This window comes from Abramis brama, assembly GCF_963993115.1.
Source record: "Abramis brama genome assembly, chromosome: 12".
NCBI lineage: Eukaryota > Metazoa > Chordata > Actinopteri > Cypriniformes > Leuciscidae > Abramis > Abramis brama.
Window position 1 is genome coordinate 18,361,680 of NC_139974.1, and position 21,827 is coordinate 18,383,506.

The window sequence follows — 21,827 nt, forward strand, 5'->3', positions numbered from 1 at the left end:
TAGCTGTAGGCCTACAGCAAATCAGATGCAAAGTAGGCTATGCAATACACTTGGCATTTGTGAATGTCACTTTACACATCTGCAACTTCAAATCAAAACACCTGTGCATTGAATTATTTGCGTGAAAATCGAAACATGCATCACATAAGATACATGTAAGGTGTGATGCATGTATCGCACCTTTCACATAAGAGATGCAAGTGTAAATCACTTTCAAAAAACATATTGCACAAACTAAGGAACTACAAACCATATGAAAATGTGCAGAAGCCAGACTGACAAAACTCCTTTTATTTAGCATAGAGAACTCAAACTCACAAAAACTAATTTCTGCTCTCAGTAGCCCAATAACAGAAAAGCTGTACTTAAAGTACTAACATTAAACAAAACAAATTTTCAACAAACTGAATGCATGTCAGCACAGTATTTGTACATAAGTAAAAAATAAAATAGTGTGTGTGTGTGTGGGGGGGGGGGGTGTTTGGGTCTATTTTTTTTTTTCTTCAACCACCTTTGGTGGAGTCGCCCGAATACTGAACAGATCTCGCAAATTTACTTCAGGATCAATGTGGTGTGGGATTTTGCGCTCATTAAACAGGCCTGTCAGATCAGCTTCCAGTTTGGCCCTCTGAGTGATGTTCATGCGTAATGAAAAAAGAGAGTGAAGGTCTTCAACCAGAGGACGTCGATTCCGCCCTTCCAATCGTTTCTGCCAACTCTTACTGCTCCGCTTATGTGGATGCTAAATACATTTACACAAGTTACAGAGACAGAAATGGCTGCGTTTTATATATAAAAAGAAACCTGCATAAAACTGATTTGTTAATTTGGCAATGTACAGCATGTCATAGATGCCATTGATGTAGTTCAAGCAACTGTTAACCCATCATACTCTTAAGGGATATAACTACCTTGAGTTTGGCCACATCAGGTTCATGACGCAACATGTGGCGGACAAGGCTTTCCTGTTGAAAGAGCACAGGTAAGGGTTACTAACACAATATAGAACTCCAACATGTGAACACGTGTGGCCCCACAAGTAAAAACTTGTGCTTGTGATTCATTTTTATTAAATCACACTTCTGAATATAATCATGATTAATCCGCTCCTAACATTAAAGTTAATACTTTTCATTTGTAATAAATTTCACATTTAAACCAAAACCAAACCAACCAAAAGAAAGAGCAAAGACAGTAGCATGCGTTTTAAATTTGTTTCATGGCAAATTTTAAATGAAACATCCCCAATACTGCTAAAGAGGTCTATGAAAGATTTTTTTTCCTTCAATTTTATTAAGTATAGCCATTCAGCATTAGAGGTGTAACGGTTCAAAATTAGTTAAGTCACCTTTATTTATATAGCGCTTTACAATACAGATTGTTTCAAAGCAGCTTTACAGAGATAACCGGAAAATGCAGAGTGCAGCTCTTCCAGGTTCTACATCAAAATGCCACCTCACTATTCAGAGATATTGTAGGTCTAACAGGTAGGATATGTACAGAAATTGAATAAAGTTAAACACGTCAGTCTTCACTGCATAAACTATAAATGGAATAGATTAATCCTTGTTAAAGCTATATAAAAGTTATTCAGTCGAGAGCAGCGAGTTGGTGACTTTCTTTGATTATCCTTAATGAGACAGAATCAGTGGGTTTATTAGGCTGCTGTCATTTTAAGATCTGCATCGTGTGGCAGGTATGACACGCATAACATTCTCACAACTCTTTACGTTCATTTAACTCATTTAAGCAGGGTTCGAAATGACTTAGGACTCTTGGGGGGTCCCCTAAAATTTAATTATTAAATTATTAAAAATTCTGAAGACTACCTTGCTACACTATATACTGTAGGCAAAATTAAATGGACCAATGTTGAAGGTGGGATAACGGTCTTGATGTTTTTCATGGTTTGGGCTAGGCCCAGTATTGTAGTGGTGTCCGGAGAAGTGGCTGTAATCTAACAGGTAAACCTCTAACTCTGGAGCAACAAAGTTCTTTTTCTCTCCGTGATGCAGGATTCTAAATTAAGAAAAATAATATTAGCTTCCTAGATAGCTTACCAAGCTCTCATGTATATACTCATTCATGCTCAAATCACATTCACTTTAATCAACTCACAGACCTGGTTATCTTTCGTAATCACTGACTGGACAAGTAGGTTGTTATGCTAGCTTTGAATAACTAGTCTAGCTGCTAGGTCTGCTATGGAAGCTTGTTACCGCCACAGAATAAAACATTTTAAAAGAAAATTGCGACTTTTTATCTCACAATTGCGACTTTATATCACGCAATTCTGACTTTATAACACATAATTGCGAGTTTATATCTCGCAATTCTGACATCTTTTCTCAGAATTGTGAGATATAAACTAACAATTGTGATATATAAAGTCCAATTCTAAGGAAAAAAAGACTTTTTTTTTTTTACCTCAGAATAGTTTATCTCACAATTCTGACTTTATAACACGCAATTGCGACTTTATATCATGCAATTCTGACTTTATATCTCCCAATTGCGTATTATAAAGTCAGAATTGCGAGATATAAACATGCAATTCTGAGGGAAAAAAGTCAGAATTTCAAGTATATTTCTCGCAATTGCGAGTTTATATCTCATAATTCTGACTTTATAACACGCAATTGCGACTTTATATCACGCAATTTTGACTTAATAACACACAATTGCAACTTTATATCACGCAATTCTGGCTTTATAACCTGCAATTGCGACTTTATATCATGTAATTCTGAGATAAAATGTCAGAATTGTGAGATGTAAACTCGCAATTGTGAGAAAAAAAGTCAGAATTGTGAGATTAAAAAGTCGCAATTATCTTTTTTATTTTTCACTCTGTGGCGGAAACAAGCTTCCATAGTCTGCTGTTAGCTGGCAGATCATTTGGCTTCATACACAAAACGTTACAGCTACTGTAGCAAGAAACGTTGACAAACGTACTCTTCTAATCATTACACTGGGTATCTAGTTAATGCAACTTTTGATATAGGAACTCGAACTCCTAATATTTTACTATAAGCAATTATGGAGATATAAATATAATCGAAGCACTTACAGGATTTTCATTCAGGATTTCACTCTTTGTGAGGTTTCGTTTTGCCGCGTTCAGCTACAGTGCGTGTCTGCGGGAGCACCACAACAACAATCTGTGACGCTGTATAGGAACTCACTCGGCGCTGCCCTGATTGCTGCCTCGCGCTAGGAAATAAATTAATTACTGTTATAAATATAAAACGTCACTAAAGACCTATCATTTTCACAATCATTTTTAATGTTAAAATATATTTGTTGGGGACCCCCCAAAATCCAAAAATAAATTCTTATGGGGGGTCCCTAATGACTTATGGGGGGTCCGGGACCCCCCCAGACCCCCCTCATTTCGAACCCTGCATTTAAGACAAGGATACTCTACAAAACGGGCATTTGGCATAATTGTGTTTTCGTTCATTCAAGCACTTTCTGAAGCAGCTTTCTGTGCGCACAAGTCATGTCACAGACAGGAGATCCACAGATGTGCGTGCCAGTACTGCACTGAATTCGGTCTTATCGCACTTGAATAGTTTAAGAGCATTTGTATGATTAAGAGCGTGGCCATTTAACGTAACGCTGGCCAACGGATGACGAAAAAATAAGTGCCGTTACAGCTGGGTCATACAGCAAAAAAAAAAAAAAAAAAAGTTCCATATCATTAGGTTGATCATTTTTTTAATTAATAACTTTTTTAAAGATTTCTCTAAAATGTCTAAGTGAACAGTGCAGCAGTGCGCATTTTGTGGGTTCAACTGGATAGGCTAAACCTTAAAATGCAACAATGACAATCATTGCATTGTGCGCCACTGATACAGCTCCCTGACGCACACCTAAAATTCAACGTGTCTGTGTTCTGGTGTCAAGTGGCGCAACCAAACCTCACAGCAACACAACTTGTCTCTTTGCTTGTCACTCATTAGCACATGTCTTTTTATATGAAATGAGCGAGAAACTAGAGTTATAAAAACCATTAAAGTTTTATCGCCCAGGCATGGTTCGAATTACGTGGGAGCTGAGCTCCCGTAGAGAGAGGATGAGCTCCCATGAAAGCAGTAAAATCATACACCTGTGGGGGTCTCTAAAAATCATCAGCACCATTATTTTAAATTACAAATAAAGCACTTTTTCCTTCAGACTACTGTAGCATGACTTAAAAGATAGGACAAGATGCCAAACACATGGATCTCGCGGGATCTCGGATCGTCATCACACTACGGTACATCCTTATGCTTAAATCAAGTGATAAAAGTGCCGCTGCGATCATTGGCGCGGATACTGTGTTTGTTTCTTCACTCGGGCGCGCTTCAATCCGTTGTGGAGACTCTCTATTCGTTCCAGTAAAATTACAAAACAAAATGCACACAAATGTGTCTCTGCCTGATATAGAACCACTTATAAACATAATCGGATTTGATGAAAAAAAAAAAAAAAAACTGATATGAGTGCGGATTCGAACCCAGAACCTCTGACGCGTTTGGCAAATGTTCTACCACTGGACCACTTAATTAAATTGAATTGTGTTACCAACGCTTTTTTATTAAATTTGTATTATATTTACAAATTTGTATATTTTTATATTACATTAAGCTACCGCGCCTGCTCATAGGCTACTTTTTTTCTTTTCTTTTTTTAAAGAGACCCCCACAAAGATGAAATCATAATTCGAACCCTGCGCCCAGGCCTATGCTGCGTTTAATATTTTTAACACGTTAAACAAAAAAAATATTGCATGCGTTAACGCAATAATTTTGACAGCACTAGTAAAACCAAACTTTTAATATTAAGACAAAATTGGATCTGTGACAGTAGTTTAATGCTGGTCCTGGGGACCACCTTTCAGTGAAGAGATGCACAGATAAGATACAAAATATGCAGCGTAATGGGTCTCAGGAATAGGATTTAAAAGGTTATCCTATTTCTTTACAAAAAGGGGGATTTCAACTACAGTTCGACTGCATGTGAGTGCAGCAATTTAAATTTCTTCAAAAAGACTAATAGACATCACAAGACCATTCTTCAATCCCTACCACATTCCTCACTGTACTCACACGCATGGCAAAAGTCTTGCTGCAGCCAGGGAAGGAACAGCCGTGGGAGAGCAGCTGCAGATGAACCTTTCGAATATGGTGCTGTAGATTGAAGGTTGTGGAAAAGTATGCCTGGCAACCTTGACTGGGACATAGCAAAACTGGCTTCTGCAAGGCATGTGTCCGCTTGTGCCTTCTCAAGGCATCACGTTTCCGGAAGGCCTTTTGACATACCATACAGGAGAATGATGCTGTTGACGACATTAAGTGACTTTAGAACTTGTGTAAACCATTACGGTCACAAGGAGCATGCATAGCACTCATGGGAAATGGAAAGGTACTGGCAGTTTACGTCCAATAACTAAAATGTTTGCACTGGTTTACCTGGGTGACTCGCCATGTGTTTCCGTAAATTCCTCCAGGTGTGCACACTGATGGGGCATTCAGCATAAAGACAGTGATAACCTGAAGAAACAGTTACTGGGTGGCCATTGTAAAAACCGTTACGGATAAAGTGGTCTCTTTCTGCCATTTTCTTTTTTATACAGTCAGTTGGTAATAATAGCAGAGATGTTTGAGTAATTGTACTTCATTACAGTACAAATAGATTAACCTGCTACTGAAAATTCGAACAAACTTTAAAAGGCAGAAACTGCACATTGTCAAAATGGAGTTGTGACCAAGATTGTCTGGGTTTGGCCCAACTGTGTTTTGATTCAGAGAAAATAGATGGCATAACCCTTGCTCGATTCAATAAAAAGCCATTTATTTTTAAGCTCCAGTATTGCAAAATTTGCAATAGGGGTGAGCAGGGCACAACCTAAAGTGGGGCTAGTTGTAACACGTTTTAAATACTTTCATACATGCTAGCATGACGAAACTTACTTTTCTTACTTTTCTAGCATTTACTAGTTGACATTTCAACACTATATAAGAATCTTTGGACGATATCACTGAACATTTAACAATAGCAAAAGTAAATGTACATTTTTCCAATTATGTATGTTTATTTCAAATTAGACAAATTTGATATTTTAATTTGATTATATTTTAACAGAGGCCATGGTTGCGCAGGTGGGGCACGTCATCACCCTGTATTACAATGTGCCCATATTAGAACTATGCTACTCTGTGATGTTAGCGATGTAATTCACATTAACAACTTATGAATTCTATTGAGGGACCATAAAAAGTAGTGAATAAAGACAGTCAATGTTCAGAAATTGTATTATGTTTTGAACTATACTGTAGCCTATAGCGGTGTTTTCTGGTGTGTTTGTCGTCAAACTCAAAAAAGCCCCATTATTTTGTATGAAAGTTAATTGCATTTTATTGAAAAATATTTTAGTCTTGTATATTTTTTGATTAGATCAGATAACATGTTACCTATGGGGCATGTCACATTTCACTTCAAATCAAGAAAAAAAAAAAAAAAAAAAAATACACTATTAATTAAACAAACCAAGGTAACACTTTAGAATACTGTATCTTACTTACTGCATAACTTATAAGGAATTATTGAAGAACTAATAGGTAATTCTTCATTAACTAGTTATTCACTACTGTTAACTACTAAGGAAGATGTTAACTAATCAGTATGTAAAATAATTTTATGATTGTGTTAACAGTTAGTTAATCAATAACTAATTAACTGTCATACCGCCTGAAGAACTATTATTAATTATCTACTAATTAAGGTTCAAGAAGAATTATTAAGTAGTAACTAATGAACAGTCATACAAACTACATTGAGTTGTGACCTTCCTTATTTACTAATGTTATTAATAGAAGCAGTATTATGAAAATACAATTTTAACAAATGCATACAATGTTAAAGAGGGTTTTACCTGTGTGGTGTTCTGTAAGAAATCAACTTCAGAAAGGAACCCCACTCAACTTACCTCAGATTAGTTTTTTATATTTAATATACCTGTAAAGTACTGTGTGTGTCTGTTTTCCTCAGCATATGCCATTGAGTAAATTCATGTATTTGAGGCAACGACTGAGGGAAACTGAAAGGGAGCTTATTAGTAATTCATAAATAATTGTCAAATAATTCTGCAGGAATTACTTATAACCTGATTAGTAATTAATAAAGAACTATCAAATAATTATCCAGGAATTAGGCTACTTTTAACCTGAAACAGTATTCTAAAGTGAAAATATAGGGAACTTATTAGTAATTAATAAAGAATTATTAGATAATTCTTCATGAATTACTTAGAACCTGATACAGTATTCTAAAGTGAAAATATAGGGAACCCATTAGTAATTAATAAAGAACTATCAAATAATTATCCAGGAATTAGGCTACTTTTAACCTGAAACTGTATTCTAAAGTGAAAATATAGGGAACTCATTAGTAATTAATAAAGAACTATCAAATAATTATCCAGGAATTAGGCTACTTTTAACCTGAAACTGTATTCTAAAGTGAAAATATAGGGAACTCATTAGTAATTAATATAGAATTATTAGATCATTCTTCAGGAATTACTTAGAACCTGATACAGTATTCTAAAGTGAAAATATAGGGAACTCATTAGTAATTAATAAAGAATTACCAGACCGCCGCCCTGCGTTTCACTCATAGCCAAAATATGCTGTTACTGACTCCATAACCTGCCCATAAACAAACAGTGCACAGCTCTAAGAACATATTTTAACATCTGATGTTTTAGGATCTTTAGAAATAAAAACATTTGTTTTATGCAAGGAATCAGGCGTTTCCATCACGCAAAAAAGACAGACTCGTTAGCTAGCTAACTGACATTGTGTCCTTGTATGTTGCCTTGCATAAAATAACATGATTTACAGCACAGTAATGATTTTATAGATTCATTAAAAGGTACACAAACCTTTATTTCGCTGAAGAAATGCACCATATCGGCATTGTATGTTAGTTACTTAGTTATTTTTCTTGAACCTTAATTAGTAGATAATTAATAATAGCTCATAGGGAAGTATGACAGAATTAATTAGTTATTGATTAACTAACTGTTACTTATCACAACAATAAAATTATATTACATACTGATTAGTTAACACAACTTCCTTAGTAGTTAACAATAGTGAAGTAGTTAATGAAGAATTACCTATTAGTACTTCAATAATTCCTGATAAGTTATGCAGTAAGTAAGATACAGTATTCTAAAGTGTTACCCAAAACAATAGTAGACATTGCAGGGAAATTAAATTAATGCAGGGAAAGATAACTCTGAACCCCAAGTAGGTTTACACAAACTGAGAAAGTCAAAAAGCACTAGGTCGTGCCCCGCTCTCCCCCATCTTGCCTCAGTAGGATAGAATGGTCAGGACCTTCAATTTTAGATGCTTGGGAGTTGAGCTTGTACATCAAAAGTTACAGAATATTCCCTTCAGTGCACTTTACCTTGTCTCGTTTGAATAAAAACTTGACAGTACACACTTACCATAGAAGAATCAAGTAAATAAACAATGGTTATTCAGTTAATGCCAATAAAAAGAACACTTAAAGAATTGATGAATCCTCACCTGTGTGTCTTCTATCATGAGCTTTCCGCGCAATGTGAGACTCAAACCTCATTCCACAGCTGCTTTTCGAGCATCTTGTGCAGAATTTTTTTTTTTATATATACATTTCCTCCATATTTTACTTTCAGCAGTCAAAGTTATAATTTATAGCATAAAAAAAAAAAAAAAAAAGTTTAGGCTGCAGACGCACCTGAAACTTGAAGTGCCGTGCGTCGCCAGGTGCAGTTTTAACGATCGTCTTTTCCTGAACATCTTTGCGCACTGATGTTCTTTACACTGGGGAAACAGACTCAGTTTTGGTAAGCTTTAATTATTTCGCGAACAGCAAAATGCGGCAAGAGCCAATAAATGGGTGGTGGGAAGAGAAAACGGGAGTCAAACCTGGAAGTAATCGCGTTTTTCGCTGTGCGCGTAACGCACGTGCCTCTTAAGTTTATCTGCGGCGTAGAAGTTTTTGCCACAAGCAGCAGCAGTGCACCTGCTCAATGATAAACATTTTCAAGTCAATAAAAAAAGAAATGGTTAGTCCATTAATAGTAGGTTTATACATTAAGAACCTTCATTCTAAACTGGCCAAAAGTTCAATCATTAAAACAAAGACTTTAAAAACAAAGGATTCCCTTGCAACACATGACTAAAGTAGCCTACAAATAATCCACATAGCCCCTCAATTAATACGATGCCATAACCTCAGAATTAAGAATTTGAAAAATGGTTACCCAGGTAAGTCACCCAAATGTGTATACATGGGCCTTAACAGGTCTAACGGCAGGACACGCCGGACAAATATACTAAATACTCTAGCCTATTTTAAACTGATCGCATTTAATAACCCTATTTTGCCTACTTGAAGTTTTTTTCGCTGCTGTGTACCGAAGCATGCCGAGTCAGGTGCGATTTACGGGTGAAGCTGCGTCCACATCCCACAAATACACACTTGTGAGGCCGCTAAAGAGAATAAAAAGAAAAATCTTATAGATGTGATCATAAATAAGTGATTTTTTTTTTTTCTTCTTACACTTAAAGTGTATTACAACTCACTGCACCAGTGTGCACAGTCTCGTGCTCCAGCAGACGCCATTGTCGAGTGAATGTCGCGCCACATTCAGCATAAGAGCAGTTAAACAACTGTTGTCGCGGCACAGCATCCTCTTTCTTAACCACCTGTGTGTTCATCATTTTACAAACGTGCATGCAACTACCAATGCGTTTTTACCTTTTTTTTTTCTTTTTTTTTTCGTTGTGTTCGAACTATTAATTGCTTGATGACCGTGCCGGCTTTAAGCTTTTTACACTCCTACCACCTGCATATGGTTGCGCTAATGATGTTTGCCAATAATAAGGGAGAGTTAATGAGAGCACAGCCGGTGTCATAAACAATGATCTGTCTAACGATTGCATTAACTGAAAGGCCTTCAATCAATTTAAAAAAAAAAAAAAAAAAAAAAAATGTTTTTTTACATTACTTTAGCTCATTAATATAAGTTAAGCCATTTTAAACTTTTTTATAGTCCTACAAGATTGATGATTTATTAAAATCAGTTTAATATAATTTAAGTAAAATAGACTTGTACAACCAAGTTGATTGTGTGTGTGTGTGTGTGACATATACACTGTAGGACTTATAATTGTACTTTATGGTGACTGTGGGCTGCATTTACATGTGGGGATTATGGTGGCTAGCAAACAACCAAACAACGTTGTACAGGTTGATTTGACGGTTGTCCACATTGTGCATCAAATCTTCTGAAACTGCCAGAATTTCGCTGGACCAACGGCTGTTGGCGAACATGTCAAACTAGCAATCAAAGACTCCCGATTTTGAATCAGATAAATCTTTTAGGATTCTCATAATTTGTCTCAGATGACTACATCGTATCAAAAATCGTGCAGGTGAACCCTACTTTAGTTTACAGCCTGCACAAGCGCCACTCTTCAGCATTATGGTAACCACAAAATTGAAAAACATTGCAGAAACAGATCTAAATGTCCAACATATCTGACCATTAAACGCATAGGGCTAACTTTAATGCCTGTAACAGACTTTTAGCAATCCTATAAGATCATGCACTAGTGGTAAACAAATAGAGCAAGATGGAAAAAAAAAAGAATATGGAAGTGGCTGTGGCTAGGGAAAATTTTTTTGCAAATGGAGCTTGAGGTAGTTTTAGCGCCAGTGTTAAAATAACACTGTGCAGTCCCTTGCAACAGTGATGGTTCTTTTATGAATCAAACCACCCCTTCTGCCATTGAGTAATCCTCTGCAGCAAACCATCTAGTGGCTGTAGTTGAAAATTCATGTTATTTAAATTTTATTTGTCATGTTATTTTGTTTGTTTTTCAATAGATGGCAGCCAAACTATGGCACATATTTCATCACCATGAGTGAAATTGAGAAATGTAGATGTTCTTTATAGTGAATTTTATATAAAATAGCAACATTTTATGTAAATGTATATATTTAAATTATTACAAATTGAGGCAAATAAATTAAAATACCATAAATCCACCAAAACTGCACAACTGTGCAGTAAAAACAATAAAGTGAGTGATATTATGTTTTTTTTATGTTACAAAATCACATTTTACTGTCTGGTTAGTTGGACAGAAAAATGAATATTGTTGCCCTATGTGTTGCCAACTTCAGAAAAGATAAATACAGAACAATTGTGGTTCTTTATAGGAAAATAAGGGACACTAAAAATATTGTTGGGTAACTATAACGGGGATTGCTGATGGTGCAATGCCTGCCCTGATAGCCATAACTTTGTCCACAAAATGAGACAGAAAATGGTTGCAGTCATCATTAGAAAACACAGGGACAAGAGATGTAGCAGGAGAAACAATGTTGTTAATAGTCTCAAAGGCGGTATCCTCACAACTATGTTTCTTTTTAGAAAGAAATGGTATCTGCAAGGATTTAGACCGTACCATAGTACTGAGACAGCTCTCATCAGAGTCACAAATGATTTGCTCTTATCATCCGATCGTGGTTGTATCTCGCTATTAGTGTTACTCGATCTTAGTGCTGCATTTGATACTATTGACCACAACATTCTTTTAAATAGACTCGAAAATTATGTTGGCATTAGTGGAATTGCATTAGCATGGTTTAAATCATACTTATCTGACCGTTATCAGTTTGTAGCAGTAAATGAAGAGATGTCTTATCGATCACAAGTTCAGTATGGCGTACCACAAGGCTCAGCACTAGGACCGTTGCTTTTCACTCTCTACATACCCTTGGGAGATATCATTAGGAAGCATGGCATTAGTTTTCACTGTTATGCTGATGATACTCAGCTTTATACAGTGGGGAGAACAAGTATTTGATACACTGCTGATTTCGCAGGTTTTCTCACTTACAAAGCATGTAGAAGTCTGTCATTTTTATCATAGGTTCTCTTCAACTGTGAGTGACGGAATCTAAAACAAAAATCCAGAAAATCACATTGTATGATTTTTAAGTAATTAATTTGCATTTTATTGCAAGACATAAGTATTTGATACATCAGAAAAGCAGAACTTAATATTTGGTACAGAAACCTTTGTTTGCAATTACAGAGATCATACATTTCCTGTAGTTCTTGACCAGGTTTGCACACACTGCAGCAGGGATTTTGGCCCACTCCTCCATACAGACCTTCTCCAGATCCTTCAGGTTTCGGGGCTGTCGCTGGGCAATACGGACTTTCAGCTCCCTCCAAAGATTTTCTATTGGGCTCAGGTCTGGAGACTGGCTAGGCCACTCCAGGACCTTGAGATGATTCTTACGGAGCCACTCCTTAGTTGCCCTGGCTGTGTGTTTCGGGTCGTTGTCATGCTGGAAGACCCAGCCACGGACCCATCTTCAATGCTCTTACTGAGGGAAGGAGGTTGTTGGCCAAGATCTCGCGATACATGGCCCCATCCATCCTCCCCTCAGTACGGTGCAGTCGTCCTGTCCCCTTTGCAGAAAAGCATCCCCAAAGAATGATGTTTCCACCTCCATGCTTCACGGTTGGGATGGTGTTCTTGGGGTTGTACTCATCCTTCTTCTTCCTCCAAACACGGCGAGTGGAGTTTAGACCAAAAAGCTCTATTTTTGTCTCATTAGACCACATGACCTTCTCCCATTCCTCCCCTGGATCATCCAGATGGTCATTGGCAAACTTCAGACGGGCCTGGACATGCGCTGGCTTGAGCAGGGGGACCTTGCGTGGGCTGCTGGATTTTAATCCATGACGGCGTAGTGTGTTACTAATGGTTTTCTTTGAGACTGTGGTCCCAGCTCTCTTCAGGTCATTGACCAGGTCCTGCTGTGTAGTTCTGGGCTGATCCCTCACCATCCTCATGATCATTGACGCCCCACGAGGTGAGATCTTGCATGGTGCCCCAGACAGAGGGAGATTGATCATCATCTTGAACTTCTTATTAATAACTTTATTAAAGAACCGCTATAAAGCCAAAACAATCTCTGTTACCTTAAATTATACGCTTATCTCTGTAAAGCTGCTTTGAAACAATCTACATTGTTAAAAGCGCTATATAAATGAAGATGACTTGACTTGACTTGACTTCTTCCATTTTCTAATAATTGCACCAACAGATGTTGCCTTCTCACCAAGCTGCTTGCCTATTGTCCTGTAGCCCATCCCAGCCTTGTGCAGGTCTACAATTTTATCCCTGATGTCCTTATACAGCTCTCTGGTCTTGGCCATTGTGGAGAGGTTGGAGTCTGTTTGATTAAGTGTGTGGACAGGTGTCTTTTATACAGGTAACGAGTTTAAACAGGTGCAGTTTTACAGGTAATGAGTGGAGAACAGGAGGGCTTCTTAAAGAAAAACTAACAGGTCTGTGAGAGCCGGAATTCTTACTGGTTGGTAGGTGATCAAATACTTATGTCATGCAATAAAATGTAAATTAATTATTTAAAAATCATACAATGTGATTTTCTGCATTTTTGTTTTAGATTCCGTCTCTCACAGTTGAAGTGTACCTGATAAAAATTACAGACCTCTACATGCTTTGTAAGTAGGAAAACCTGCAAAATCGGCAGTGTATCAAATACTTGTTCTCCCCACTGTATTTCTTCACGCCCTGACGAAACTTACCAATTCATAAAATTAATGGAATGCATAGCTGATATAAAAAAAATTGGATGACTAGTAATTTCCTACTACTTAATTCTGAAAAAACAGAGATTCTAATTATTGGACAAAAAGCTTCCTCACGTAATAACCTAGAATACTGTCTAACACTTGATCGCTGCTCTGTCAAGTCTTTGTTATCGGTTAGGAACCTGGGTGTGCTCTTTGATACCAATCTTTCATTTGAAAGTCATGTGTCTAGTATCTCAGGATATGTGTCACAAGCAGCTCCCTCCCACCCACCCTCCACATTCCAGAGCACAGTGGGATTGCTGGGCACTGTGGAAGTGATAAAAAGAGGTTTTCTGATAATGCTGTTGTATATTTCACAAGATTTCACACTAGCAATAGTTGAAAAGGTTGAAAAATATTCTGTTCTTTAAATTAGTCAGGGGGCCAAAACTGATATTAAAACTTTGTTGGACACTTTTTGGTACAAGCATACAACCTATCCAGTATTAATATTTAACCCCTCAACATGTGTTCTAGCCAGGTTGTCAGCTTAGAAAATGTTTTTTTGTCCATTTTAGCACTATATTCTTAAAAGTGGTAAAAGCGGATTTTTTTCCCAAAGTGCTTCCATTTTCTTCCATGTTACCTATTGTAATTTTGGGTAAATGTGCAATATAATCCAACTTATGTGCAAGCATGATCATTAAAAAATAATAATCAATAAATACCACAAGAGTATCACACCACAAGGGTCACTGTTGTGTCAGCACAGCTGTGATTTGGCAGCAGATTGAGGCAGCAGATCCAGAGAAGATGATCACAGCAGGTGTCAACAGTACAGTGTGAACAAAACTTTATAAAGGAGTGAATCACACAATCACACAACAGATTAACTTGATCTATTGAGCATACCTCGGTTGTAACGAGTGGTTATTTCAGTCAAAGTTGCTCTTCTATCAGCTTGAATCAGTCGGCCCATTCTCCTCTGACCTCTAGCATCAACAAGGCATTTTCACCCACAGGACTGCCGCATACTGGATGTTTTTCCCTTTTCACACCATTCTTTGTAAACCCTAGAAATGGTTGTGCGTGAAAATCCCAGTAACTGAGCAGATTGTGAAATACTCAGACCGGCCCGTCTGGCACCAACAACCATGCCACACTCAAAATTGAGAAATTGAACAGGTGTTCCTAATAATCCTTTAGGTGAGTGTATAGCTAGGCTAATTTACTTTCATAATTACTAGCTTACTTACTAATAGGTAAATTAACTTTTGTGCAGATGTGTAATAGAAATATTATGTTTTTAATTTATTTGCTGCACAGCAGCCTATTTTACAGTCTGCTATAGCTTAAAGTGTTAATAAGTTTGTTAGATAGCAAAGCCCTCAGCTTATGTCAGAGGACATTGTAGTGATCCACTCAGAAACCAATCAGACTAGTGTAGTGAAAAATTTCTTTGCCTTCAGATGAGATAACATGGATCCAGAGGGAGCTGTAAGCCTAGCGTCCAAAGAAAAACAAATAGGAAGAGATAATGATTGGGAAAAATGTCAAGTCAAGTCATCTTCATTTATATAGCGCTTTTAACAATGTAGATTGTTTCAAAGCAGCTTTACAGAGATAAACGTATAATTTAAGGTAAGATTGTTTTGGCTTTATAGATGTTCTTTAATAAAGTTATTTTCCAGCTAAAGTTAGTTTTGATTGATTCGCTTCTGTCGCAACGATCATTTGTTATTAAATTAGGGGCCGCCAAGACGACACCATTCTCTCTACACAAACTTTAAACGCGATCCTGTGAGAAAAGCTGATGGCGTTCATATGCGCATCAAGAATTGGTTCTATAGTTATGTGCATTTGAATATATGTGTGCAGGTTTGTAATTCCCTACAAACCAAGCCTAAACAAATTACTGGTGTTTCCTTATAGTTTTGATTAAGAATTTTATTTTATTTTATTTTTATCAATTCGGGGTAGATACGCAAATTGAGTTTTCCTGACGACGCTTTATCTGTAGGGTGGTAAAGGGATCCTCCATAGGGAGAGACTAGTTGGCACTTCAGCACTGCGTTGTCATCGGGTCCAGGCAAAGGTCCTTCGTCAGATCTGGATACGGCCTGGATCCGGCAGGCTGCGGGAGGAAGACACTAAAATTAGCGTAGATGCCATTCTTCTCATGATGTAACAAGTACATCAGGATTTATGGGAAGTGTTCCCGGTTCCAGCTGACCTAATCTATGCAGCCTAACATTGAATTATAGAAGTCTATAATGTATTATGTGAATGCTAGGTCAAAGAGATGTGTCTTTAATCTAGCTTTGAACTGACAGAGTGTGTCTGCTTCCCGGACAATGTTAGGAAGATTTTTCCAAAGTTTTGGTGCTAAATAGGAAAAGGATCTACCGCCAGCAGTCGATTTTGATATTCTAGGTATTATCAACTGGCCGGAATTTTGAGATCGCAATAGACGTGAAGGACTATAATGCGTTAAGAGCTCGCTCAAGTACTGCGGAGCTAAACCATTTAGTGCTTTGTAAGTAATCAGCAATATTTTAAAATTGATGCGATGATTAATAGGGAGCCAATGCAGTGTTGACAGAACCGGGCTAATATGGTCATACTTCCTGGTTCTGGTAAGAACTTGAGCTGCTGCGTTTTGAACTAGCTGTAGTTTGTTTATTAAGCGTGCAGGGCAACCACCTAGTAGAGCATTACAATAATCTAGCCTTGATGTCATGAAAGCATGAACTAATTGTTCCGCAATTGTCAATGAGAGCATATGACGTAATTTAGATATATTTTTAAGATGGAAAAATGCGGTTTTACAGATACTAGACACGTGACTTTCAAATGAAAGATTGGTATCAAAGAGCACACCCAGGTTCCTAACCGACGACGAAGACTTAACAGAGCAGCCATCAAGTGTTAGACAGTATTCTAGGTTATTACGTGAGGAAGTTTTTTGTCCAATAATTAGAATCTCTGTTTTTTCAGAATTTAGAAGTAGGAAATTATGAGTCATCCAATTTTTTATATCAGCTATGCATTCTGTAATGTTTCATTTGTCAAGACAAATATGGAAAATACAGCCAAGATAAAGCCCTTTGATTGAAGTGATTTTTCAGGAAGTGGTGTCTTTGTGCTCTTTCTGGAGATTATTGTAGTATAATACTGTGCAATATTTTTGCAATATAATAGACACACACCATTATTTGCATTGTGCTTAGCTTGACCTTGCTTATTCAATCCATTCAGTCTCAAAGGGATGAGACTGACAACCTGAGAGCCAACCTCTGCCAACCTGAGAGCCACTGCTTTGATGGGGAAAAACATACCTTTGCCATACGACTATTACATAGTTATTACTACTAACTAGTTACTAACCCCTAACCCTAAAGAAGTGAGAGAGCAGTTTTGTTAGGATGGAATTAATAACTATAGTGATAATTAAATATAATTTGTGTTACAACCTGGTACACTAATTAAGTCAAATAGCACCATAGACCATCATCTACAGTTCTAAATTTCCGCCTTGACATTAAAGTATTATAACTTGTGCAGCATTGCACTGTCTCTCCCTACAAGCTTTAAACTTGGCTTGACTCATTCCCATAGATATGGGTACTGATTGATAGAGGTTTTGGGATACTAGGTTATGTTTCCAAGCTGATATTCACTTTGAAAACTGGTTCTCTTTAGGCGGAGATAGTTTTTTTCATGTTCTAGTTCTGTTGTCTCTTACACTGTACAATAAATGTTCATTCTGACACTTCAGCAGACATCCCATGAATGTTGGCTTTCATTTGATACCATTTTTATGAATATGGTCCTTGTGGTTGTGGAGATATTCAACATTTACTGTTGGCATGTCGTGTTGAGCATTGGCCTGAAATTGCTTGTACAAGTCACACAAAAAAAAAAAATTCAGCTTGACAACCACCCTAATATCTTACCTATGGGTGTCTTCTAACTAAAAAAATAGGGTGACAGCTTGTACCAAAACATGTCCGCAAAAGTCTTAACGGAAGCCCTTTTCAGAATTGGCCCCCTGACTAAATGAATATATCACTTGATATAAAAATAAATATCTTACTAAAAATCTACTGAACCAATTATTTTAGTTTTAGATGAATAAATAAAATCATCTTACATTTTCAAGAGAGTTGAAGAAGTAGCTCCTAACATATAGATGTCCATTCAACGTATGAATGGGTTCACTAAAATGCAATGAGTTTAAAATATTTTTGAATACAAATAAATCTGTAAACATTAGTTCAATATGCCTCTTTGTGGAAGAGTGGGATACATTTCAAATGCTTTCTTTTCTTTCTTTCTTTCTGCTTTTGTTAATTTATCAACCTATCCTTGTGGAATAGTGGAACATTTTTTGTTAACTTCTCAGCTTAAGTGAATTATTATTTAACCTTTACATTATTTGTTGAACCATGTTATTAATAAAAACTACACAATGGTAAGAGCTGAACTGTTGCTTCATTTATCCAATTTGGAAAAAGTGCTAATTTGGAATTCCACCATGGAAAAAGAGGGCCGGTCTTGGGCCTGAAACTCCCGGGCTGAAAAGTGGCCCCACTCCGGCCCTGCACCAGCGTTTGACAGTCATGAGACATTGTGAATGTTTTGTTAGTGCTAAATTTATTTCAAAGTATAATCTTAAAAGTTTAAATTATATCTTTTAAAAATAAAAGATGTTTTAAATTTAATTAAATGAATTATTTAAAGTCTTAATAAAAACATATTCTGCATCGATGGTCTGTGGAAAAACTTGACTTGAACTTAAAGTATATTTTTAATTTATCAGGGGTATGTAAAATAATTCGAAATTTGAAGTGTCACAAGTCATCTCACACATGTGAAATGTTCAATAATTCCTTAAGTTGTATCTGTGAGAAAATCCCCACATATCTTCAGAGAGAGAGAGAGAGCAACAATAAAAACATTTAGAACCGATGATGCCTCAGGCCACCCCCCTTTGATAGGCTGCTTATAAGGTCCTTCTGATCACCACCACATCTTCAGATAAATACGTTACTTGACAATAATGCAAGCTTCAGGATATAGGGTGACAGACCAGATGATCCTCTGTGCATCATGTTGCAGCATATGTAATGTTACTCTGCTAACGCCTTTCCAGAGAGAAAGTTTTGTTCGTACTAAATTTATTTCAAAGCATAATCGTAAAAGTTTAAATATGATCTTTTAAAATGAAAAGATTGTTTAAATTAAATCTTTAAAGTTTTAATACATTCATATCTTCTATTTATCTTTTAGAAGTATAAAGTATAATTTGTATTAAACAACGTCTGTTCAAAACTTTAGATTGTTGAAAATTTTAAAGAAAAAACTGTACTTAGTCATCTTAAATCTCATTTATATGAAAAGATTCAATCAGCATTTTTGTCCATGCAGGGTTTAAATTTTTATGGTTGGGGGCTTTCCATAGCCATAATGATTTTTGTACTGTAACTGCATATGCTATCCTGTACACCTAAACACGACCATCACAGAAAACTAAATTTTTTACATTTTCAAAAAAATAAATAAATAAATCATTTAATATCAGTTCTAAGCTGTTTTGCACACACACACACACACACACACACAAAATCACCACACATTTTCAGAGATTTTTCATTTTCATGTGCCTCTGTGGTCCAGCATAAGTAAAGTTTGTCTTGAGCGAATATTTCATTTTACTCGTCTTAATTCAAAGCATGATCTTACTTTTTCTACAGTAGCTATGATCTATTGCACGTATATAGTGTATATCATTTTTTAATTTCTTATATCTCCCGAATTATCCTTAATCAGTGTGGAAACACACAGGGTGAAACCCTTTACTGAGGATATGAGGATATACTATCGGTTATCTACTCAAAATATATGTAGAATTTTAAAATGTTAGCATTGCGACAGGCTTTCTGTCTGTTGGAGGCATGAACAGAAAAGTGAATTTATAAAACAAAAAGAACCAGTTAGAACCTTGTGTCAGAACACAACAGGTATGAGGATACATTTGGTTTTAAAACTTTTTATTCTAACTTTAAAGCTAAATTCTCCGTTGAAAAGTGTAATACAGTATTTGATTTTTGGGGAAAAGCTGGAAAACTACCTTACACATGCAGTGTTTTCACCAACTGACCTAAGCCGTTGACCATCCTTAATGCTGTCATTGTGTGAGGAACTGTTTGGAGTATTGCAGCACCTATTTTGTTGCAAAAACATTGCATCAGACATATCATATATCATTTTTTTTACTTTATACTTGCTAGGAAATGAATTGGAATTGAACCTTTGTAGAAATAAGAAAAGTACTTTTTATACAAGAAAAAGTACCAATTAATGACATTGTGTCAGAACACAGCAAATATGAAAAGAATGCTTTTAAATTTGTGTTCAAACTTTAAACCAAGGTTATTCTTTGAAAAAGTGTAATACAAAGCGTATAGAGTATTTGATTTCAGAAGGGAACGCTGGAACCTAGTGTCATTTAGCTTAATCTTTGGTTTTTAAGGGAAATTAAATATTCTCAGGAGATCCACTGACCCCGGAAGACACGACTTCTGAAGACCTCTCATTTTTGTGTAGATTCACTCGGTTGAAAAATGCTGTTTTGTAATTTACACAACTGAAATTAAGAACTAACTTGTAGGGCCTTTAACAAAAAAAAGCCTTCACAATCGAGGAGGTGTGCGTGTGTGTGTGTGTGTGTGTGTGTGTGTGTGTGCAAAACAGCTTAGAACTGATATTAAATGATTTATTTATTTATTTATTGAAAATGTAAAAAATTTAGTTTTCTGTGATGGTCGTGTTTAGGTGTACGGGATAGCATATGCAGTTACAGTACAAAAATCATTATGGCTATGGAAAGCCCCCACCATAAAAATTGAAACCCCGCATGGACAAAAATGCTGATTGAATCTTTTCATATAAATGAGATTTAAGATGACTAAGTACAGTTTTTTCTTAAAAATTTTCAACAATCTAAAGTTTTGAACAGACGTTGTTTAATACAAATTATACTTTATACTTCTAAAAGATAAATAGAAGATACAAATGTATTAAAACTTTAAAGATTTAATTTAAACAATCTTTTCATTTTAAAAGATCATATTTAAACTTTTACGATTATGCTTTGAAATAAATTTTGTACGAACAAAACTTTTGGAAAGGTGTTAGCAGACTAACATTACATATGCTGCAACATGATGTACAGAGGCTCATCTGGTCTGTCACCCTATATCCTGAAGCTTGCATTATTGTCAAGTAACGTATTTCTCTGAAGATGTGGTGGTGATCGGAAGGACCTTATAAGCAGCCTACCCACATGGAAAGAACCTATATGAGGATATATGCGCATATATGAAACCTATATGCAGTTTATATGCACATATATGCTGCATATATACAGCATATATGCACATATATGATAATATATATGCTGCATATATGCGTATATATGCCACATATAGGCAAAATTGAGGTGCATATATGTGCATATACAGGCCATATAGGTCTCCTGTATTGCTTCTTTATATCCACATATAAGCCCTATATGTACATACAAGATATGTCTCCTATATAGCTCATGGCAGGATGGTCATTTTGTAGCTCATATCTCACTTTGGCAACTGTCATACATGATGCCTAGCTCAGATAGGCACATCTATCAATTCGAAGCTCACGGAGCTGAGAAGATCAAAAAGATTATTTTTTTATTTTTTTTTGTTCAGTTTTTTGTCTTATTTTTGTTCTTGTACTATTTGATTGTTCTTAAGTAAATATAATAATGTAAATTTCTACATTTTGTGGTTTTATGTTGCCTACACTGTAAAAAAAAGTGTAATTTTACAGGTAATGGTCTGTATTTTTTTTTTCACACAATTTTACTGTTTTGTCATTATACAATGCCATTATACAATACAACGCCACTATTAAATTTACAGGTAATTGCTTGTATTTTGGTTTTACATCAATTTTACGTTTTTTAAAAGGAACTTGTCTGTATTTTTACAAAGTAATATTTTACAGATTTTTTTCTGTGAAATTAGAAAACAAAGAAAAGAAGGTATAACTGCAGAAATCTGCATCTATTCAATATGTTGTCCTTACAGATTATTAAGCATGTGGGGGTTAAAGT

At 36.1% G+C, this 21,827-nt stretch overlaps 1 protein-coding gene across 1 annotated transcript; it reads right to left on the reverse strand.

The window, feature by feature from the left end:
* Positions 1–277: 277 nt before the first annotated feature.
* Positions 278–9,897, reverse strand: 42sp43 (P43 5S RNA-binding protein). The gene is made up of 9 exons (XM_084131945.1): positions 9,627–9,897; positions 9,433–9,533; positions 8,967–9,063; positions 8,776–8,861; positions 8,586–8,659; positions 5,457–5,537; positions 5,094–5,323; positions 912–965; positions 278–742 (listed from the first exon to the last, which is right to left on the reverse strand). Exons 1-9 carry the CDS (start codon positions 9,777–9,779, stop codon positions 488–490), a joined length of 1,131 nt encoding a protein of 376 aa, XP_083988071.1. The 5' UTR covers positions 9,780–9,897; the 3' UTR covers positions 278–487.
* Between the last annotated feature and the right edge of the window lie 11,930 nt (positions 9,898–21,827).

Excerpts from the sequence above, each read along its gene's own strand:
- 42sp43 (XM_084131945.1), bottom strand. The coding sequence starts at position 9,779 with ATGCACGTTTGTAAAATGATGAACACACAGGTGGTTAAGAAAGAGGAT. Across the intron at positions 9,534-9,626 it reads AGACTGTGCACACTGGTGCA|CGGCCTCACAAGTGTGTATT; the intron begins GTGAGTTGTAAT and ends TATTCTCTTTAG. Across the intron at positions 743-911 it reads CTGATGTGGCCAAACTCAAG|CATCCACATAAGCGGAGCAG; the intron begins GTAGTTATATCC and ends AAATGTATTTAG.